At 48.6% G+C, this 23,150-nt stretch overlaps 1 protein-coding gene across 3 annotated transcripts in view; it reads right to left on the bottom strand.

Moving 5' to 3' along the window:
- The window catches only part of FAM131B (family with sequence similarity 131 member B), a 26,267-nt gene continuing 3,117 nt past the window's right edge, over positions 1-23,150 (bottom strand). The window contains exons 1-7 of one of the 3 annotated variants that reach the window (XM_082400453.1): positions 7,137-7,347; positions 4,471-4,583; positions 4,132-4,167; positions 3,727-3,820; positions 3,212-3,409; positions 1,622-1,765; positions 1-1,403 (exon numbers count right to left, since the gene is read on the bottom strand). In XM_082400453.1, coding sequence (XP_082256579.1) covers positions 931-1,403; positions 1,622-1,765; positions 3,212-3,409; positions 3,727-3,820; positions 4,132-4,167; positions 4,471-4,583; positions 7,137-7,164 — 1,086 coding nt within the window. In that variant the 5' untranslated portion in view covers positions 7,165-7,347 and the 3' untranslated portion in view covers positions 1-930. Of the gene's footprint in view, positions 1,404-1,621; positions 1,766-3,211; positions 3,410-3,726; positions 3,821-4,131; positions 4,168-4,470; positions 4,584-7,136; positions 7,348-23,150 lie in introns of those variants that run through there. The other 2 variants (XM_082400451.1, XM_082400452.1) reach the window with 2 other exon arrangements.

Genomic DNA, 23,150 nt, shown 5'->3' on the forward strand with positions numbered 1-23,150 from the left:
GAAAAGTGTAAACAGCTCCAGAGAATTAGGGGTGGATGGAGGGAGACACAGCCTCATGCTTCCCCGTCTAGCCAGGACACCTGCATTCTGTGTCACCCCCACCCCCTCGGGGCCCCGGGGCTCCCAGAGCAGGAGATGGAAGAAGGCAGAAAAGGGAAGCAAGAGCTGGAGTAGCCAGCCCTGGCGGGGTCCTTTCCCAGGTCCTTAGGGTCCTCCTTTCAGCCACAGGATAGTCAAGATCCCAGAACAAGTGGCCATGTTTGTCCTCGGTCTCACCAGTGACTGCCTGGTCTCTGGACAGGCCTTGTGCCCCTGTGCATCCCAGCGGCCACGTCCACCTCCTCCGTGACTCCGGATCTCAGAAGCCAAGTTACCTCTGAGGGCAGAGCCCCCGCACTCTAAGGAGACGTGGTCTGTACGTTGCTTCCCCTGTGCCCATCGAACCATGTCCAACAGCCCCTGAGGTCTGCTCCTCATAGGAGGGATGAGCTTGGGCCACAGCCAGAGAAAACAGTCGGGAAAAGCAAGAGTGACGTGGAGAAAGGAGGCCTTCAGGCAGCTGCAGTCAAGGCTCCTGAAAGACGAGATCAGGGAGCAAAGAACTGAGATCCAGGGGGCCGGCCACGGGCCGCTCTGCGCTCCTGTGCTCAGGATACACACTGGAGCTCCACCACCACAGACCCAGAAGCCCGCAGCCAAGCGAAGTTCATGGCCGTCTAGTTGCCTGGGCCTCAGTTCCTGGACCTGTGGTCTCTACAGTGTAAGCCTGGATAAAATCCCACCCCGGCCCTCCGTTTTGCTGGCAAGGACTCCTGGGCTCGTGACAGTCTTCTGCCCAGGTTTCAGCCGTACTGCTGGGGGAAGGGAGGGTGTGGGTGCAGCCCTGCCCCTCAGGTGGGAGTGGAAGGTGGGGCATTCAGTGGGAGGAAGCTAGTTGTTGGCCTCTCCCTCCTCCTCATCAAAGGACTGCACGCCTGAGGATGTGACGTCAGACACCTTCCGGCTGAGAGCGGTGGGCAACTCGGGGTCTTCTCGTGGGGAAAGCGACTCCAGGTCCCGGCATCCCGCATCCTCTTCCTCCTCAGGCGCCAACGGCCTCTTCTCCTCCTCGGCAGGGCCCCTTGCCAGGTCCACCCCGCCCACCCCTGGAGCCCAGTCGGTGTCTCCCCCCAGCAAAGCTGGAGGCTCCTGAGCAGAGTATCCGGAAGCAGGTTGGGAAGGTCCCATTTCGTGCAAGCTAGGCTGTGAGTCATCAAATGCAGGGCCGAGATAGGATCCTGTGGCCGGAGAGGCAATGAGGGACTGGTCGCTTGCTTCCCAGGCATCCGATGACCCCAGACAGTACATGCCCTGGGACACGTAGGAGTGAGGCCATCCATCCATTGGGGCTTGAGCAAGGGCATCTGTAAAGAGAATCATGGCGGTTGGTGGGGTCACAGAATATCAAAGGCAGTAACAACAGCACAGAGAATTGAGGGTGAGATGTGGGGCGGGGGGTGAGAGGGGGAGTAGGAAAGCCTATATGAACAGAAAGTCGTAGAACAGAGATGCGTGGAGGTAGCCTAGATAGTTGAGGAGGCCTCTTGGGCCTCTGGGGTCAGATTCTGGAACCATCCCTCACCCTGACTCTCCATCAACTCCTGGTAGTTGTCACTGTAATTGCAGCCCAATGGCTCCTGGGTGGAGTTGACACTCATGTCCTCACCATCCATGGAGGACCAGGCCATGAGAGTGGCCTCGGAGATAGCAAACTGTTCCATGACGCCTGAGAGAAAAAACGTAGTTAGCACGAGATACCTCGGGGAAGCCTTAGACACATGCATGGGGCGGGGGACATCAGTGCAGCGCTGTTCAATAGAAATATAACGCAAGCTACTTATGCAATTTTAAATTTTCTAGTAGCCATATTAAAAAAAATTAAAAAGAAATAGGTGAAATTAATTTTAATAATACATCTTATTTAACCTAATCTATATAAAACATTATCATTTCAATGTATAATCCATATAAAACTATTGAGATATTTTACATTCTTTTATTCATACGAAATCTTTGAAATCCAGTCGATATTTTACACTTACAGCACATCTCCATTCGGACTAGCCACATTTCAAGTTCTCAATAGCCACATGTGGCCAGTGGCTACTGTATTGGACAGCACAGCCTTGGTATATGCCCCGAAACAAGGCAAAATCGTGGGGGACTTCCCAGAAGGTCAGATTTAGGATTCCTAGGGGAAAGAGTTGGGGGGGTCTTCTGGTGAGATATCCTAAGGGATTGAAATTGGGGATTTCCAGAAGTTTATCTTTGGAATTTTTTTAGGAATGGTAGCTAGTGCTAGGTAGTCAAGGCCAGAGGCGTCTAAATGGGAGGGATTGTAGGTCCACAGTGGTATCAAGTTCAAGGTCTGGGAAGGACAAGGGAGGAAGGATACAATAATGAAGATGGGTAGACTTGGGGTTCCCATGTTGGTCAAAGCCGTGAGTAAGTTGAAGCTTACATTGCTAGCTGCCCTATACTACCCACTACATGTTTGTCTCCCCTCCCCACTGATATTTCTTCCACCACCCATACCACCAACCAAAGAACCCTCTTGTCTATTCCAGATCTGTCATTTTTCCTAGGTATCTTATTGAGATCTGCCACTAGGGCTCGGGCAGGGTTGTAGGTACACCGTATGCCTGCCTCGTACCTATACTGAATAAAAGCTCCTCTGTACACACCCTCTCCTCACCCAGGTCCCTTGATCTTCTGGTGGTTGTCACAAGTAATGTGCCCTGTAATTGAATTCATGACTGCAATGTGCTGACGGGCAAAGGCTAGAAGAGAACCCCAAGGCTTTTCTTTCATTTTCATCATAAAACATGAGTAGAAGCACAGACTTTTGAAGCCTAAGACCCCTGCCTTTTTTTTTTTTTCCTCCTGTACTGAGGGAATACAGGGTTTGGATAGTCCCACCACGTAGGAGAGAAGGCGTCAGGTGGACCTACAATCCCATGTTAATTCCCCTCAACTTCTGAGACGATAATAAAAATAAGTTTGAGGGTACTTAGAATAAACAAGTCAGAGTCCTTGAAATTAGAGCTAGTTGGGAAATTAAGTCTGATGGTATCTCATGAACAGAGCCAATCCTGCCATAGGGGATCAGGCTGAAGGGTCGGTCTCTGGCCATCCTGAAAATGTGTCTCTTGAGGGGCTGGGGAACAAGTACCTGCTAGGAAACGTGCCTCCTTCTCGCCATCGCTGAGGTCAGAGTAGGCATCTGTATCCCTGCGCACGGCCTCGTGGCTGTGTTGCGGCTGAATGGCTGGTGCCTTCCCCCAGCCCTGCCACTCAATCATGTGAGCCACCCGGCCCTGCCCCATGGCTGTGGGCTTTGTCACATGGTCCTTCATGCTTCGCGAAATCCCTGAGGGGCCAGACATTCCCCAGGTCCTCCAGAACATCACACAATACCCACACCAGATCTGCCCCTCCCCCACCCCCGTCCCCGCCATTACCCCCACCCTAGTCCCATGGGACTCCATCCCATGAAGGGGGCAGGTATGCCCTAGGACTCTGTCTATGAGGGGCAGCCTGGAGGATGGGAGAGGCTTGACAGAAAGGGCAAATAGGTCCGGGGTCTGGGGATGAGGGTCTTCTTCAGGTCTGAAGGGGCAGGGAGACTGAGACCAGGAGCCCCTAGGGAGTCTCCTGTCTGCACGCATCCCCAGCTCAGAGTCTCACCTGAGAACGATGACTTGGCCAGGGCCCCAATGCCATAGGCGTTAGAGTTTCGCTTAAGCTTCGGAAGAATGGAAGTGGTGTCCTCCATGGAGAGCTGGGACAGGGAATGTGGGAGGAGGGGCAGAGGAATAAGAGGGTATGGGGTGCTTTATATGTGGAGGACAGTCCACGGTTTCCAGGAGGAAGGATATGAGCTATGGTGGGTGGTAAGGCTACCATTATACCCAGGAGTCCCTAGGAGGCCTATCCCCCAACCACCCTTGAAAGTCTGGGGGTAGGTAAAGAAGGTGAGGGCTCCCAGTGCCCGCTGGAGGAAGGGGGCGCTGTGCTCTATGGCAGCAGATGGGAGAGGACAAGGAAGAGGAGTTAGGGGGGACTGGAGAGGTCTGGGGGGGCTGCACTCACATTGATGCCATCCCAGGAGAAGTCAGTCCGGGTTTGCTGTGAGGAAAGAGGAGAGGGAGTGGGTACCCGGGGCACTTCCTCAGAGGGGCTTCCAGAAGTGTGTGAAGTAGGGAGGGCTTTCCTGAGATTAACACAGGGAATTGGGATCTCAGCGAGGAGCATTTGGCTTGTGTTTGAGGAAAGGAGGAGAGATGTTCTGTGAGCGTGTCAGTCTGGAGGTGTGTTTGGGAGGCTGGCCTGGGATTGAGGAAGGCGGCTGAAGGACTAGGCTTATGCATGGTGGCTCCGGGGGTGTTCCCGAGGTCCCTTGGGAGGGCGGCTGGGCGCCGAGGGCCTCACCTCAGCGGACGGCCGGTGGAGACTGCTCCCGTGCAGCGAGCTGGTGCTCATGTCCATGTTGATCTGGTCCACATCCTTGAGGCCCTTCCATTCCACGGCAATCACCTCATTTCCTGAGACGGGCACATGCTTAGTTTCTTTCACCTCTCTTTCACCTCCCTATGCCCACCCCGGAGGCCCCTCCTCGTTCTTTTCCTTCAGAACGCTGAAGCCACAAATGGGGGCCAGGCCCTCCAGACCCCTCCCTACCCTCCCGCTACCACTCCCTCTTCTGATTGCCTATTTTCTTTTACATCCCCACTCGCCCCAAATTTTTGTTAGGAGACATAATAATGCTGAGCTCAATCAAGAACAGCACACTTGGAAAAAGTGTTCTGTGGCCTTATTTGTTGTTGTTTAAATGGAAGGGCCAGTGGCTGGGTTTTGGAAGGAAAGCACGTCTCCATTCGATCCTGAGGAATCTCTGAGGGTTTCTGTACGGGAGTGCACGGGAGCTGAGCTTTTCCTTTATTATGTTCCTGCAAATAAGGGCAGAACTTCTCCAGGGGCAAGCTTCCCTACGTGTTGGCTTCATTATTTGTGAGGTGGAAGGATTGCATCTTCCCTAGTGGACCCTCCAGAGGAGTTGGTGGATTTGTCTGACAGGAAGGAGATTTGGTGGGGATAGAGGCAAGAGCTGGGTGTGTACACCTAGAAGCAATGAGAGCAGAGAAAGCAAAGAGTGAGATGGAATCATTTTACCTGACTCTTGGGAGACAAGGGATGGATTAAAGAGGAGAGAAGGGGGACAGCAGGAGGAGCGCAGGGGACTTTTTAAAATAGGAACTAAAAGAATAGGAATTCGAGTCAGAGAGAAGACAAAAGACAATGGGAGAGGGTCGACAGGGTTTGAGGGCTGACTGGCAAACTGGAGGACCTAGGAAGATGGTAATTCTGCAGCCGAGGCCACAGCTCCTTGTAAAGGGAGACTGCTGTCGTGAGGGGTGGGTATGCCAACTGGAAGCCTTGGGGAAGAATCACTTGGGTGGTAGACCCAAGTGAACCACCTGACCTTATAGATCTTTTCTACACATAAAGTTTTTTGATTCTGAATTTAGGATTAGGCGTCCACTCTTGAGGAGGGGTGAATTGAATGGGGTCTTGGGCAACAGGAGGCATTTGGCATGCAACAACATAGCTGCTGCAAGAGGAAGGGATTGTGCTTGACAGGTCTGAGAGAGGTAGGGCCCCTCCAAAGTGGGCACACTCTCCCTTGGGGCTACAGGGGAATGGTGAGACGGGTCAGACCAGAGGCCGTGGCTGGGAGAGAAGAGGAAAGACGGACATCTGGCCGGACAGAGCAGGAATGGGGCAGGCAGAGGACAACCTCTGAGGGGAAGGGAGATGGCAAGGGCAGAGTGGGAGAGAGGGGTGGGGGGGGTGGCCTTTGTAGAAGAGGGAGAGCTGAGTCAGAGCCGTGGGGGGCAGGGTGGGGGAGGGAAAGAACCCAGAGAAGAGGGGAAAGCAGAGGAGGAAGTGGGGGGATCCATGGAAATAAATCGGGTCTCAGAGAAATCAGGCTTCCGGAGAGTGAGTTTGTTTGTAATAATAATACGAATTATTCTCTCAGCCTGAGGTCACGGTGGCATGTAGGCGGGAGAAATTGGGAGTTGGAATAGGAAAAATTGGGGGGTTGGGGAGAGGGTTGAATCAATCTGCTGAGCTGTGAGAGCTGAGTGGGTGCATGGGGTGGAGGAGAAGGCACTGGGTAGCAAGGCAAAAGCTGAGGGGAGAAGAATTCGGAGGCGCCTCTCTTCCTTCCCCCGGTCAAAGGTAAATAAAGAGCTGGCCCCGCCCCGCCAGCCCCCGCTGACAGGTGCAGTCAGGTCCCCGGGTTCCCTCGCTCGGCCAGCCCCACCCTCCTGGGAGCGGGCTCCCGACCCCTCTCTGGCCCTCGAACCCCCTGCCTCCCCCCGGCGTCCCCGGCTCTTCCCCTCCACCCCAACCCAGCCCGGCCCCATTCCCTTCGGCCGTGGAACCCATTCCCCTCCCCGAGGCACCAGGCTCACCCCGCCCCCGCCCCGGAGGGAAAATGCACGTGAACAAAGCAAATGGGGGAGGCAGAAACGAGCGAAAAAGGCAACGGAGAGGGAAAGAGATGGGGGCAAAACACCCAAGCCAGATGGAGGCGGGCCGGGGGCGGGGGGCGTGCGAAAAGGACTCGGGGCTGAGACTGAGACTGGGGGTCCTTAGAACGGGGGCTGCTCCAGAAATGGAGGTGGGGCGAGGAGGCGCTGGGGAAGGCAGAGTCGAGGCCGATGGCCTGGAGATGGAGGGTGCGGGCACGGGAGAGTCGGGGAGAGCGACGGAGGAGAGAGAGGAGGTTGGCGGGTAGATGATGGAGAGGGACCGCGCCTGGGCAAGGGCAATGGAAGGAAGCCGGAGGGAGACGGAGGGAACGGAGAGTCCAGAGGGATGCAAGGCCCGGAGGCGCGAGGGGAGAGCGGGGAGGAGAGAGGGAGGCAGGGACCGCGGGGGCACAGAGGGAAAGTGAGGGAGCGCGGCGGGGCCGGGCGGTGCGGAGAGAGGGAGCCGGAGGGGCGCGGGGATTGGTGGGGGTGGGGGCCGGAGGACCAGACCCCGCCGAGCCCTGCCTCCGCCCGCGCCCGCGCCGCCGCGGTACCCACCCACGGTCCGGGAGCCGATGCAGCCCATGGCTCCGGGCCTCCAGGCCGGGCCCTCACCGACGCGGGGCGGGCGCCGGGGGGAGCACCGGGAGCCGCGCCGCCGCCCCAGCCGCTCTGCAGCGCCGCGGCTGTCTCCGCTCGGCTCCGCTCCCCCCTCCCCTCTCCATCCCTCCCCACGGCAGCCTCCGCCGCCGCCGCCGCCGCCGCCGCCGCCGCCGCCGCCGCCGCCGCCGCCGCCGCCGCCGCCGCCGCCGCCGCCGCCGCCGCCTGGCTCCCCCGCCCCGGCTCGGCTCGCGGCGGCGGGGAGGGGTCGGCCCGGGGATTGGCTGCGCCGGCGCCTCCCCGCCCTGCCCCCGACCCCGCCGCCGCGCTCCCTCGGGGAGCCGGGCTGTCTGGGGGCCTTGCCGCCGCTTGCCTCTCTCGCCCTTCCCCAGACCCACTCGGGGGCTGCTCGCCGGGTCCCTGCTGGGCTCGCGCCCCGGGGCTGCTGGAGACCCGAAGGATGCCCGCCTTGGGTCTCAGGAGCCGGGTAAAGAACCCCGGGCCCACCCTTCGGATCTGGGGGATTGATTTTGAGGCTCGGGGCTGGGGATGTCTAGTGAGAAAGTGGGGCGGGAGTGAGAATAAAGCCTGGATGGAGGGCCTTGGCCGCTAAATTCCGCAAACACTTGTTTTCTTCCTGGGGCTGCATCTGGGACACAAACGGGAGCGTGATTGGATGCAGCTCCGGTTGCTCTGCGTTTCCTGTGCTCTGTTTTATCCACCCAAACAGATCGCGAAGTCTTTGCAAGTGGATCGTGTTTTAGACTTCCCGGTGCTCGGCGCTCGTGGGAAAATCGGGCATGGGTGTGGGGATGGTGCAGGTAATCTTACTCCAGTTCTGATCGGGGAGGGGGATAGAAGATAATTCAATCCCATCTCGAGGAAAATAAAAATGTCAGGACCCGAGGCTGGCTAGAAGACAGTTTTATATCCAATGTAACTTTTCTGAGCCTCGGTCTTCTCTGACAAACGAGCGCAAGGATGTCAGAAGAGGTCAAGAGCGTGGTGGATTGCCCTCTCGCTAGTGGGGTCGGATGGGGTAGGTACCAAGGGCCTCTTGGGTAAGAGACAGAGAGACATCTAAGTGGCAAGGGTTAGGTGGGCACTACAGTTACAGCAGGCAAGAAGTGGAATCCAGAAAAGTCGCATGAGAGAAGGAGACCCTTTTATCTAAGCAGTACCCCAAAGTGCGAGAGAGCAGACCTGGTGAGCGCCAATGGCAGAAGCAAATGCTAATCTAGGATCTGTTTGCTGCCCACCTGATTTTATGTCCCTCCTGAGGTTGGACAGGGAGTAGGGCAGCGGGCCGGGGGGCCCTGGTGTGGACATGGAACAGGGAGAGAGAGCAAGTCTTTATGGATGCAATTTTTTGATCTTTAGATTATGAATAGGAAGCTAAACTTTAGGGTGATAACCACTGCCTTCTGTGGAATCCCAGACGAGGGATATAGGGGAAGATACTAATAATTTAATTGCAGATCTAGGAGATAGGATGATGGAAAGGGAACTAATCTTTGGTCTCTGTGCATGAAGAAACAAACCAAATCTACATCTATAGAACCATGAGAGAGAAGAGAGAAAGGTCATTGGTGGGTGGGCTTAGATTTTAATTGTCCAGTATGCTTTGTGGCAGGATCTGCTATCTTATTTTGACAGTGGAGGCAATTAGAAAGTATTTTCCACCCCCCATGTCAGCTTTTGTTGGTTATACAAAAGAGGTACTAAGTGGTTTCTGCCCTCCTGGAATATAGTGTCTAGCTGCAAAAGAAAGAAAATGGAAAGATGGTTAAAAAAAAAAAAAAAAAAAGATAAAAGGAAGAAACAGCCTCCATTAGTATAGTAATGCTCCCAAACCCCTATTGTTTGAGCAGAGAAGGCACTGACTCTCCAGGTCAGGAGTAATGGGCCAGGTGGCCAGCTCTGCTCATGCCTTCTCACCTGAAACTGCTCTTCCCTTGGGGTGCTTTCTGATTCCACTATTCTCAGTATTACTCTGGTCCAAACATGGATACAAACCCTTCCTTGGGTCCCCTTAGCACAGCTGTATAAGGCTGGATTTATCCAAATGGTTTAAATCAAGTCAGCACAAGGGATCCCAGGTCTAGAAGACTCAGTCCCATCCCATATTCTGTCTTAAAGGTATTTCCAGCATCAGAGAAAAGGAGACTATCATAGGCACAACACTGGCATGCTTCCTTCCTGCTTCTTGTACTGAATCCTCTTACTTCTCACCATTTAGAGACATTCTTCCAGTCTCTTTGCTGTGTTCTGAGCCAAGGTCAAAGATTCTAGTTCTGTTATGAACAGGAACAACCTTTCTGGAGGACAATTCGACCGTACAGATCGAAAAATCTTTAAAATATGCATTACTATTGTTACTAAATTGTGACACAGCAATTCCATTTATAGAAATAGTCTACGAAAATAAAAATAGCATGTGGACAAAGATTAAATCTACAGCATCCATCAGAGCACAATTTCATAATAATTATAAAGATTGTACATAGCCCACATGTTCAAACCTGGGGCTTAATTAAATAAATTATGCTATATGCCTGTAACAGAATATTATGGAGCCATTAATACTATCTTATAACTGTATTTGTTGAAAATTATTCATGATACATTGTGATATTATAAAAAAGCAGGCTATAAGAATTACAGTATACCAATTTTTGTTTAAAAATCACACACACACACATACGTACACACACATAGATTCTTCTCCTGCCTTTTGTCAGGCTTTCCATCCCAAATAATTTATGGGATTCCTTGAAGAAAGCCTATGTTTTACAAACGTCCAATTCCACTCATCAGTCACAGATTAACTCTCAATGAAATTACAATATTAATCAGTCCATTTCCAAGTCTAAAAATATAGGACTTTGGCAGAATGCCCAAGCATGATACTGGCACTTCCTTATTGGTTCCCTTTGGGACACAACACCAAGGTGAAATTACGCTTCCATCCTCTCTGTGGTTGCTGCTTCATGCTCCTAATCTCCTGTGGACAGGTCTTGGACAGAAGGACGAACCAAGTTGAGAGCCAGTGCTGCCTAAAATGGGGACTCTTGTCCCAGGATTCATGGACAGAATCCAGAATCCATAACCTTGGATGGGAAAAAAAATTATGTTCACTACCTTGTAACTGAAATTCCCCATGCACTTAAATTAGGCATGTAGGCAGCAAACCATAGTCGTATTAGAGGTATTGTACTGTGTCTTTATCAGCCATGAAAATTGCAGATGTTTCTATTATACAACAGTTGTTGCCGATTTTTTACAATATCCTTTATGTTCGTCACTACTTTGAAATTATAGTAGTATTGAACCTGCCTCTATGTTTACTTATTTAATGCTTTTATAAAGAAGCAGATATACTACTATACCACAATTTTATAACTGTATTTTTATATAATTGGTACCCTTTGTAATCTGTATTTTGTTTTATGCATTTAATATTATTCTTAGAGGGAAACCATGGATTTTCCAGATTGCCAAGGGATCCAGGGCACAAAAAAGTTGAAGAACCCCTGGCCTCTAAATATTTGGTGGTGATAGTGGTGGTTGAGGTCTCTAATTCTGCAAGAGCTTAATAGTCCGGTTAGTAGTACCACCTTAAAGGACCAAGCAAGATACTTATCATCCCATTTTGAAGACTGGGTCCCCAAGAACGAAGATATGTCCCTTTTTATCTGCAGGACTGAAAGAGACACACCAAAGGCAGGCCTGCCCCCCCAAAATGGAGAGGCAGCTCTAAAACATGACACCAAAGACCTGTACTATCACAAAGTACTGATGACAGGAGCATCTCAGTTCCTACTTATCAACATCTGTGAATCGTATCTGAGTCTGTATCTCGAGGCAACAAGTAGGTGATTCAGGCTGCTTCCAAATTTAGTCAGCTTGGGGGCAGCCCTTAGTGGCTCACAGGAGGCCCTATTTGCTTAAGGCACCAGAAGTGGGTGTGCTGATACTAGAGAAGCTCAGTAAAAGGGCTGGGGTAGATTGTTTGGCAGTGGCTTGCCTGGAATAGCATGGGGTCTGGGTGGAAATCAGAAGAGTCTGAGAAAGGGGATGGAAGTCTGTATTCTTTTAAAAGGGATTAATTTCCTCAATACCCAGTGAACAGGAAGACGAAGACTGGGGCGTGGGGGTTGGGTTGCTGACACGTCAAGGCAGACTCAGACTTAAGTCATGGATGGGTCCACGGCGGGAATGTTGGTAGTGTGTAAGTTGTATTTCCACGGAGTAGGAAGTGGCCACAGAATCTGTGCTGGTGGTCTGTGGAGCTCTCTTTCCCACGCCCACCGTCAGCTGGATTCCCAATGGAATTAGTAGATGTGGTTCCTGGCTGTTTTGCTGGGGCAGGGGGTTTCCTGAGCAGAAAAGTTTGCTGAGGAAGGAAGGACTTCTCAGGGCAGCTAGTTATGTAGAATGACATGTTCCCTAGCAGAAATTCTCTGGTTTCAAATGAGCCTAAAGGCTTCATTTGACCAATCTCTGTTCTGTTGAACACCAAGGAAGATAAAACCTTTTACACCAGCACAGGTTATTGTGCGTTTGGCTTTTTAGATGAGGTCTGAAACCTTTGCAAAATATTAGGGATTTAAGGTGAGCTCATTCCAGTGTGGAGTACGATAAGGAAGCTTAGTAGCGTGGGCGGTGGTGGCTCCCCCACTCACCCCTGCCCACCTTGGTTCTGTCCCCAGATGCACACCTCCCTGCATGAGCCAAAGCTTCCAGGGGCGGGTCAGCATGACTGAATACGCATTTCGCAGGAAGGATCCTATGGTTCCCATTCAGCAGAGAAGAATGCTTGAACAAATGTTTCCCTGGTGACTCTAATAGTCTATTCTTTAGATTATCAAGGGTATGCATTTGCCCTGTCTTTTCTTGGAGAAACAGGACTGTGGGAAAGTCTGGAACAGAATCACGTCAGATTTGGAGGTATTATCCAAACATTCTGATGAGAAAAGCCTGGGTTCTGGGCTGATGGGCTCCTACGTCTCTCTCAGAGAAGGGGAGGGTTTAATCCAGAGGACCTGGAACAGTGTCTGTGCTTTACTGCTTCCTGCCCCAAAGCATATGCAGGGGCTCAGGGTACCATCATCATGTCCTGGTCACAGGCAGCAGCAGACCAGGCAGGATGCCAGGACCAAGGAAGCAGGCCTGGAGTTTGGGCAACCATGAGTCAGAGGCCAGGTAGGCAATCAACACTGGAGTTCATCAATCCCAGACAGCTGGACCAGATGGGATCTTCAGAGATCAAGCGAGTTCTCAGCACTCATAAATCCCAGAGCCACTGACAGAGCAAGGAAGAATCAAGTAGGTAACATCAGGCAGTTGCTTCTTCTAGCCACAGTGACCAGAAAACTGGGTTTAGGGAAGGAGTAGGAGTAATTTCTGCATTCTAAGGTAAGAGCTGGAATCTGCCACTTGATCTTTCTCTCCCTGTATCTCTCAAGTTTCCTTCACAGCCAACGTTCTTGAAAGAGCTGCTGACATTCATCTTCAGTTCCTCACCTCCATTCAGCCCTCATCCCACTCCGATCTGGCATCTTCACTCTCCTGAAACAGCTCACACAGGGGTCTCCTATATCCTCTATGTCAGTAGATTTTGTTCATTTCTAATCTTTGCACATCAGGAGCATTCCACACTGTTGACCACTCCCTTGTCCCCACTCTTTCCTGGTTTTCTACCTGCCTTTCTGACTGCTCGTTAATTCATTCTATTCATTCATTCATTCTATATTACAGGTATTTATTGAGCTCCTACTATATGTCAGTACTATTCTAGGTGGTAGAAGCTGAAACTCATGCCTTTATGGGGCTTAGAGTCTAGTGAGAAGCAGTGGAAAGGAGACAGCAATAAGCGAATTAGATAAGTGATGTAGTGGTTTTTGGTGCTGAAACCCAGGACTGAATGATATATTTAAGGTGATAAATGATATGAAGAAAAGTGAAGGAAAGGAGATAACCAGTAAAGCATGTTGGTATATGTAGTTCTAAATACAGTGGTCAGGGATGGCCTCACCGAGAAGGTGGCATTTGAGGAAAGACGAGAAGGAGATAATAGAGTGATCAAGGCAGATGTCTGGGGAAGAGCCTTCCAAGCAGAGGGAACAGCAAGTGCAAAGCTCAGAGGCGGGAATGCGCTTTGCACATTGGAAGGAGAGCAGAGAGAACAGTGTGGCTGAAGAATGAGTCACAGGAGATGAGCTCAGAGAATAGGTGGGGCCAGTTTGGGGAGAGCCTTGTACTCTGCTATAACTTTGCTCCCTGATTTCAAACTATATCACAATGCTATAGTAATTAAGACAGTATGGTACTGGCATAAAAACAGACATATAGATCAATGGAATAGAATAAAAAGCCCAGAAATAAGTCCACCCATATATGGCCAATTAATTTCTGACAAAGGAGCTAAGAATATACAATGGGGAAAGGACAGTCTTCAATACATAGTGGTGAGAAAACTGACGAGCCACATGCAAAAGTATGAAACTCGACCACTGTCTTACACCATACACAAAAGTTAACTCAAAATGGATTAAAGACTTGAATGTAAGACCTAAAACCATAAAACTCCTTGAAGAAAACACAGGTTGTAAGTTCCTTGACCTTGGTCTTGGAGATGATTTTTTGAATCTGACACCAAAAGCAAAAGCAACAAAAGCAAAAATAAGTGGGACTACATCAAACTAAAAAGCTTCTGCACAGCAAAGGAAACAGTCAGCAAAATGAAAAGGCAACCTCTGGAATGGGAGAGAATATTTGAAAATCATATATCTGATAAGGTCTAATACCCAGAATATATAAAGAACTCCTACAACTCAATAGCAAAGAAAACAAAAAACTCGATTGAAAAATGGGCAGAAGATCTGAATAGAGATTTTTCCAAAGAAGACATACAGATGGCCAATAGGTACATGAAAAGATGATCAACATTCTTAATTATCAGGGAAATGCAAATCCAAACCACAATGAAATATCACCTTATACCTGTTAGAATGGCTATTATCAAAAAGATAAGAAATAACAAGTGTTGGCAAGCATGTGGATAAAAGGAAACCCCTGAGCACTGTTGGTGAGAATGTAAACTGGTGTAGCCACCATGGAAAACAGTATGGAGATTCCTCAAAAAATTAAAAATGGAACAACCATATGACCCAGCAATTCCACTTTGGGGTATTTATCCTAAGAAAATGAAAACACTAGCTCGAAAAGCTATCTGCACCGCCATATTCATTGCAGCATTATTTACAATTGCCAGGATATGGAAACAACCTAAGTGTCCATCAGTAGATAACTGGATAAAGAATTGTGGTATATATATATAATGGAATATTATTCAGCCAAAAAAAAGGGAAATCTTGCCGTTTGTGGAAACATAGGTGGATCTTGAGGGCATTATGCTAAGTGAAATTTGTCAGACAGAGAAAGACAAACACCATATGAACTCTCTTATATGTGGAATCTGAAAAGAAAAACCCCAAACAAAAAACAAGCTCACAGATGCAGAGAACAGATTGGTGGTTGCCAGAGGTGGGGGGTGAGGAGTGGGAGAAAAGGGTGAAGGAGGTCAAAAGGCAAAGAAAAAAATTGCAGTCAATTTAAAACAGACATTGAAATTTTGACTGGTACTTAAAATATTTACTTCATATATATACACACATATATATGTTTATATATACGCTAATATATATGACATAGGTATATTACAGAAAATATACATAAAAACACTTATGCATACCTATTATTTCCAAAATAATGAAAATGAAAAAAGACATTATATTAAAAAAAAACAACTGTGGTTTTCATTCTGAGTGAAATAGGGAAGAAGAGTTTTGATCAGAATAACATGCTCTGAAGTAAGATGAAAGGATAACACTGGCTGCTATATTGAGAGTAGATTGTAGGGATGTGAGCTATTGCAGTAAATCAGGAGATGATGGAGTCTTTGACCAAAAAGGCAGTGGTGGAAATGGTGAGAAGTGGTCAGATTCTGGAAATGTTTTGAAGACAGAATCAGCAGGATGTGATGGATTTGGAGTGCCAAAGAAAGAGTGATGTTGATGATGACTCCAAAGCTTTTGGCCTGAGCCAAAGGATAGAATTTCTAGTAGTGACATGAAGAAGATTATGGGTAGAACAGGTTTTAGGGGGAAAGAGTAGGAATTAAGTTTTGGACATATTTAATTTGAAATGTCTATTCAATAATCAAGTGGCAGGGACTTCCCAGGTGGAGCAGTGGTTTAAGACTCCGCACTCCCAATGCAGGGGGCCTGGGTTCGATCCCTGGTCAGGGAACTAGATCCCACATGCATGCCACAACTAGAGTTTGCATGCCACAACTAAGGAGCCAGTGAGCCGCAACTAAGGAGCCAGGAAGCCACAACTAAGACCCGGTGCAACCAAATAAATTAATTAAACAAATAAATAAATATTAAAAAAAATAATCAAGTGGGAATTGTGAGTAAGAGTTTGGATATATGTGTTGTTAGGTCATAGGAAAGGTCCAACACAGAGATATAAATTTGGGAATTATTAGCATATAGATGGCATTTAGGGGCTTAAGACTGGGTATAATCAGCAAAGAAAGAGTAAAAGAAGAGAAGAGGTACCAGGACTCAACCCTGGGGCACCCCGACATTTAGAGGCTTAGCAGAGAAGCTGTAGACAAACAAGGAGACTGAGAAACATGGACCAGTGAGGTAGATGGAAAAGTAGAAGTATGTGATATGCAGAAAGTGAGGCAACCAACGACTGTTTCACAAAGGAGAGAGCAAACAACTGAATCAAATATAGCTGATATGTCAAGAAAAGTGGGAACCAAGTGTTTATTGAGTTTAGCAAAATGGAGGTCATTGCTGACCTTGAGAAGAGTAATTTCGGTGAAGTGGTAGGGGTAAAAGATAATTGCAGGACTTCCCTGGTGGCACAGTGGTTAAGAATCCACCTGACAATGCAGGGGACATGGGTTTGAGCCCTGGTCCAGGAAGATCCCACATGCCGTGAAGCAACTAAGCCCATGCACCACAACTACTGAGCCTGTGCTCTACAGCCCACAAGCCACAACTACTGAGCCTGAGCACCACAACCACTGAAGCCCGCAAGCCTAGAGCCTGTGCTCCGCAACAAGAGAAGCCACTGCTATGAGAAGCCCACGCACCGCAACGAAGAGTAGCCCCCAGTCGCCGCAACTAGAGAAAGCCCGCGCGCAGCAACAAAGACCCAACACAGCCAAAAATAAATAAATAAATCAATTTATATAAAAAAAAAAGATAATTGCAGCAAGTTAAGAGAAAATGAGAGAAGAGAAATCAGAGATAGCAAATATAGAAAACTCAAGTTTTGCTGCAAAAATGAGCAGAGAAATGGAGTGGCAGGGAGGGGAAAATTTTTTTCTTAAGGTGGGGCAAACGATAGCCTATCAGTACACTGATGAGAAGGATCAAGTAGAGAGGGAAAGGCTGAAATTCAAGGAAGTGCATTAATTGCTGGAGCAACCTCCTGGAGCAGGTGAGAGGGAATAGAATCTAGTACAAGAGTGGCGGAGGAGGCTTTAAATAGGATTATGGGTAGTTTGTTATACTGCAGTAAGAGGAAGAAAGGCAAAGGGCAGGAATGCACACTCAGGTGGGAGAGGGGATGTCAGGGGAGCCCAAGCAGTCTTTTCAATTCCTTCAATTTTCCCCGTGCAACAGGAGGCAAGTTTATCGGCTGTGTGTGAGGATGAGGAAAGAGAAGTTGAAGAGAGAGAAGTCTTTTGAAAGAGTGGGAAGTGAGTGGACATGAGAAATTAGTATGCTTACCGGAAGTAGCTTTGCTGAGTGGCACCTGAAACTCGTCATGAATTTCAAATAAGACTCGGCAGAAGGGCTGTGTGTTTTTCTCCAGCCCCACTGAGCTGCCTGGGTGCAGGTGTGGGGTTGGTAGAGTAGGGTTGAACCCAGGTTTGGGTTTTGCCCAGTGAGTACCAGAGTGAGAGAGAGGCACAAGGGAGCTGAGAGCAGGTTCAAGGGAGTAACTCTCCTGATTGCCCAAGGAATTTAAACTGGGTAAGGAGGGCATGATGGGAAAGGGAGAGAGAGAAGCTGACATGAAGTCAGCTGGGTCTAATCCTGGGTCTAAGGATTGTTAGGGTTAATGTAAAAGAAGGTAGTGAGCTGGAAAGACAGAAGGAGCTTGTTGGAGAGAAAGTTACTTAAAATTGAGATTGTGAGGGAGTGGTACAAGGTCTGTCTAGAACTGGGTCCAATGCAGTAGCCACTAGCTACTAGTGACTAGTCCGAATGAAGATGCACTATAAGGGCAAAATTCATATCAAGTTCCCAGGACTTAGCACCAAAGAAAGGTAACATATTTCATCAATAATTTTTAAAATATGTATTATATATTAAAATGATAATATTTTGGATATATTGGGTTAAAGTATATTATTAAAATTACAATTACTAGTTTCTTTTTTAGTTTCTTTTAAAATTACATATGGGTCTCACACCATATTTCTATTGGTCAATATTGGTTGAGGTATTATCATGAGAATAGTGAGGTACAGCCAACTGGTGGGAGGAGAGAAGGCAGAGAGGCAAGGGGTAGGAAGAATCATCTGTGTGGTATTGAAATCACCAAGAATTAATAGTAAAGTCATATTGGAGAGAGTGCCACTGAGCTAGGACATAACAATGTTTGAGGAATGAGGATGAACAACCCAGGCAACAGATGGCTGTACAAGGACGGGCAGTGCGTCTCTGAGCTCCGAAGGGCACCTGCGATGGATTCAGGAGCTGAGCAGGGAGCAAGATGTGGGGTGAGCTGGGAATATGTGGCTGACAACTCGGGGTTAAGGGGCTTGATGTAATGAGTTCTGGTGGTCTCAGGGCAGGGCACGTGGAGGCAAGGCGGTGAGTGTAAGAGGATTAGAGGGAAGAGGGGTCCTTTCTTCACTCCTGTTGGAGGAGACACGGAGGCTTGGAAAGCGTAGTCTACGGAGTCTGCGGAAGGGCTTCCTGACTCTGAGAGTCAGGCCTACCGCTTCCAACTGTCCATCAAACATTATCATCGGGGCTTCCCTGGTGGCGCAGTGGTTGGGAATCTGCCTGCCAATGCAGGGGATACGGGTTCAAGCCCTGGTCTGGGAGGATCCCACATGCCGCAGAGCAGCTAGGCCCGTGAGCCATAATTGCTGAGCCTGCGCGTCTGGAGCCTGTGCTCTGCAATAGGAGAGGCCGCGATAGTGAGAGGCCCGCGCACCACGATGAAGAGTGGCCCCCACTTGCCGCAACTGGGGAAAGCCCTCGCACGGAAACGAGGACCCAACACAGCCATAAATAAATAAATAAATAAATAAATAAAATTAAAAAAAAAAAAAAAAAGAGTTCGCATGCCGCAACTAAGACCCAGCACAGCCAAATAAATACATAAATAAAAATATTTAAAAAAATAAAACATTATCATCCATCAAAGCCCATCCTAGGCCTTCTCAGCTTCTCAGGTAATACTCGCTAGGTGACTTTGTCATCCAATAACAGATTTGAATTACTACTTGGAGGCCGATGACTCATAAATGTGGACTCTCAGCACCGTCCTCTTTTCTCTGCTCTAGACCTGGATATCCCACTGCTTACCATACACCCTCTGTTTCTCAGCACGTCCAGAACAAAACACACAGTCTTCCTCCCAGACCTGCTCCTCTCAGCAGAGAGCACGACATTCTGAGCCAGAAGCTGTGCTGGATCCCTGATGTCTCTTTCTCCCCGCCTACCAACCCGCAGCCCCAAATTCAGTCCATCACTCGGTTCCGTCGATGATTTCATGTCCTATATAGCCCTATCATCTATCCACTCGGTTCACCTCCACAAACCTCCCCGTTGTACCTAGAGCTCTACCATAGCCTCTGAACTGGTCTGTCCACATCTGTACTGGACCCTTCTGTTATTCTCCACACTGTCCCAAGATTGGAAATCTTGGGAGATTTTCAAAGCTCTCAAGCCTTTTCATGCCATTCTTTTCAACCTGAAACTCAGCAGCAGCTCCTTACTGTTCTCAGGACAAAGTCAAAATGCTTTCACATGATCAGCATCTGCACAACCACCTCTCCAGCTCTTCTGCAGCCTGTGTCTACAGCTCGCACTCAGACACCCCAGTCACGCCTGCCTCCTTCAGTGCAAGCAAGGGACAGGCTGTGCTCACAGCCATCCCAGGGCTTTGCAAATGCTGCACCCTCTGCATGGAATGCTTCCCCTCCCACTCTGCCTGGTTAAGGCCTCCTAATCTTTCAGATCTCAGCTTGGACATCCCTCCCTCGAGCTCCCCAGCCAGGACACATCTCCCAGTTAGTTACGTGCTCAATCACTTGCATCATCAATCTTTCTCCTGAGGTTCTGGTAACAGTGGCAGTTTTACATTTTGTTTGTGATTATTTGATTAATATCTCTCCTGGCCAACTCCCCGAGGGCATGGACCCTCCATGAGAGCTTGAGATCATGTCTGGTTTTGCTCAATATTACATTTCCAGCACCTAACAAAGTGTCCCACACCTAGTAGATCTTCAATAAATACTTGTTGAGTAAACAAATGAATGATCCAAGATGTTATAAAAAGCCTTTAAGCTTTACCAAATGCAGGATCTCCCTCGATCTAGTACGAGATTTCAATGGTTCTGGAACTCTATTTCAGTCAGTAAATGTATCTGAGGTCCTGGCTTGGCGGCAGGCACTGTGCTAGGCCCCCTCTGCTGTGCTGGAAATGGGTAGGTTGCTCTGTGGCCTAAGTGTCCTCTGGTAGCATCTCACACATGGGAACAGAAGGCCTGTCTCCAGCTCTCTCAAGCATGCTGAGAAGCCTCGGTATGAAGCCACCTGCTGTTCGGGGTGGGTCCCCGTCCCTTTTTCTGAGACTGAGCGTCCATTTGCCACGTTCTGAAGCAGCATATATCTGGATGGCAAGGTCAACAACAACTAAATGGGTGGCAGGAAGGTGCTTGAGGAAGCTTGAGCAAGCTCTGAGGGTTGGCTCAGGGGCACTCACTTCCTGCATCAGGCTAGCCTGGTGGGTTTCTTTACATTAGGACCACCTTATTAAAGGGACTGGGGTGGGGTGGCAACTAGGTTATTTATCTGTATTTAACATCCCCACTCCCTGACATGTCTACTTCCTGTACTGACTTAGTTGGCTATTTTCAGTGACAAACAATCTAGCTTCTAGCCCTGGCTCTCTCTGGTTTTTTGGCTTCCCCTGGGTTCAGGGAGAAGGAAAGCAGCAGATGCTCCGCTAGCGGTGGCCTCAGTGCCAGCAACCTGCCGGTGCTACTGTTGGTACCCTGGGCCTCTTTTCCTGTCTGCCCTTCCCAGCTCCCTTGGCTGCTGACTCTTTGCCATCTGACCATCTGCCTTGCTCTGCCCCTATAACCACCACACATTTCTGCCTGGCTTATGCTTGCAGGCTCTCTGGGTGCCCATCTGGCTCAGACCTTGTTATGTATGGAGGCTTCGGTGCCTCTTCTTCTTTTTTTAAAAATTTATTTTATTTATTTATTTTTGGCTGCGTTGGGTCTTTGTTGCTGCGTGCCGGTTTTCTCTAGTTGCGGCGAGTGGGGGCTACTCTTCCTTGCAGTGCGCGGGCTTCTCTTTGCAGTGGCTTCTCTTGTTTTGGAGCACGGGCTCTAGGCGCGCGGGCTTAGTTGCTCCACAGCATGTGGGATCTTCCCGGACCAGGGCTCGAACCCGTGTCCCCTGCATTGGCAGGCGGATTCTTAACTACTGCGCCACCAGGGAAGCCCCCGTGCCTCTTTTGACCTCTGTTCCCTAAACGCCCTATGCAGGCTTTGCTCCCCTAGTCCTGGAATCCTCACTGCTGCTTCAAACCTGGTGGGATAATAATAATGAGGTTTAAATAATGAGAAGTCCACCCAGCTATTGTAATTAGTGTAGCCACACCAAGCCAGCACTATTGGGTGGGTGAAAACTTTGTAATCTCATCTTAGCACTTACTTGATTATACTAAAATGCCTACTTAAGTGTGTTTACTCTAGATGAAGAGTACCTTGAAGGAAAGAACTGGGCTTATCTATCTTTATATCCCGGGTGCCTATAACATAGACGTTATTGGTAAATGTTGGTTGAACTGAGGTTGGGGAATGGAAGAGAAAAGTGCACAGACGATGATGTCCTGATGTCAGGAAGAAAGGAGGTAAAGGTGGGTATTTGTGGCTTTAAGTGCATCCCTTCCATTTTGGATGTGGGCGTAGGGAGAGGGATGAGGGGTAGACTGGAGGGGTGGGGCGCGGGGTATGGGTGCCCCTGGGCAGAGCAGGGAGCTGCTCTTCCTTGGCTTTGCCACAAAGATCCCTGGGCCTTGCTGGGCACTTCACCCACCCCCACCTCCATTCCCATCCTACCCTCCATCATGCCTGCAGTCCCACCCATGAGAGATTCTTTTGTCCTGACAAGCAAATGCAAGTGGGACTAAGAGAGGAGTAAATTTGGGAGGAAGTGGGAAAGCTGTAGACCACGTGCACCCAGTATTCAGTGCAAGAAAACACTCTGATATAAGGAAAAAGAGATGTCTCTGTCATTTCTCTCCTTTCTTTTCCTTTTTTAAAATGATGAGAGTAATATGTATTCACTGAGGAAAAGGCAGTTATAAAAGACTTCTGCCTTCCTCCAATTCTATGTCCTAACACCAACCACTGTTAACAGTTCTTTGAGAAGCCTCTGGAAATGTTCTATTACACCAATATATAATACATATATATATCTCACATACACAAAACGTGTGTGTGTATACACATATGCAGATGGACAGATAGAGAGACAGACGGACACAATTTGATGATACGATGTAATGGAAGAAGAAAATGGTGGCCCAGGGACTTAAAGTGGGGGATGGAGTTGGAGGCTGACCTGAAGAGGCTGTAGATGCACCAAGCAGGGGCTCCTGAGGGAGCAAGTGATGCACTGCAAGGATGTAAGTAGGGGGCAGGGCTGTATTCAAATAATAAAATACTTGCACTGCAAGAAACTTTTTGCAGTTTAGGAGGTGTAAAATCTAACATCCAGTTGGCCTCAGTTTTCTTAACTGAAAAATGGGATAATAATGTACATTCCTCACAGGTTTATTGTGAAGATTAAGTGGGGTAATAGGTATTGTGCTTAGCGCCCCATGCTAAGCTTTATCTAAGTGCGTGCTGTCATTGTTGTGGTTGTTACGGTGGTCGCTGTTCTTGCTGTTGTTTGTGCGCCTAGCACAGCACCTGGCACATAATTGACCCTCTGTCCGTCTGCAGCCAGCATATGGAAAGACCCTCGTGATCGCATCCCTCTTCTCATTTCAGAATTTATTTTTTTGCCATTGCCCTTGTTCCTTCCTTTTTTTTTTCCTTCTTTTTCTTTACTACTTTCTGACTTCTTACTTTATGTTGTGCGCCCTTGAAGAAAACTTTCTGGCACCTGGTGGATATAAATCCTTGGAGGTGTGTAGAGATGTTTTAAGTAGCAAAGGTCACTGCCCATTTTCTTACTTCCTCTCTCTTGTCTGGCCTCAAGCTGTTGGAAACGATTAGGCGGAACATCTACTTATGCACTACACTTTACACACACTACCTGAGGAGATCAATTAGAATTGCTTACTTAAGAAAAATAACTAAAAATCATTAGGACTGCTCCTATTCATTGTGTGCATTTAATTAATTAATTTATTTTGGTTGTGTGCATTTTAAAAGTATTGACGTTGCAACTCCACTTGAGACATCCTGGCCTAGTGAATCTGTCCTTCTGGGATACTCTGTGTGTTTCTACCTGTATTTAGAATGCCTGGCTTAAAACTCTTAGCTTCCCGAATAGCATTCTGCATCCCCAATGCTCTTAGTTGTCACTAAAACTGCGCTTGCCTACGCACTCTTCTATTCTTGATTTATAAATAGGTTCAGCTGCCTAACAATTAAATATACTATATTTTGCACATGCA

Source organism: Balaenoptera borealis (assembly GCF_965194805.1).
Source record: "Balaenoptera borealis genome assembly, chromosome: 7".
Classification (NCBI taxonomy): domain Eukaryota; kingdom Metazoa; phylum Chordata; class Mammalia; order Artiodactyla; family Balaenopteridae; genus Balaenoptera; species Balaenoptera borealis.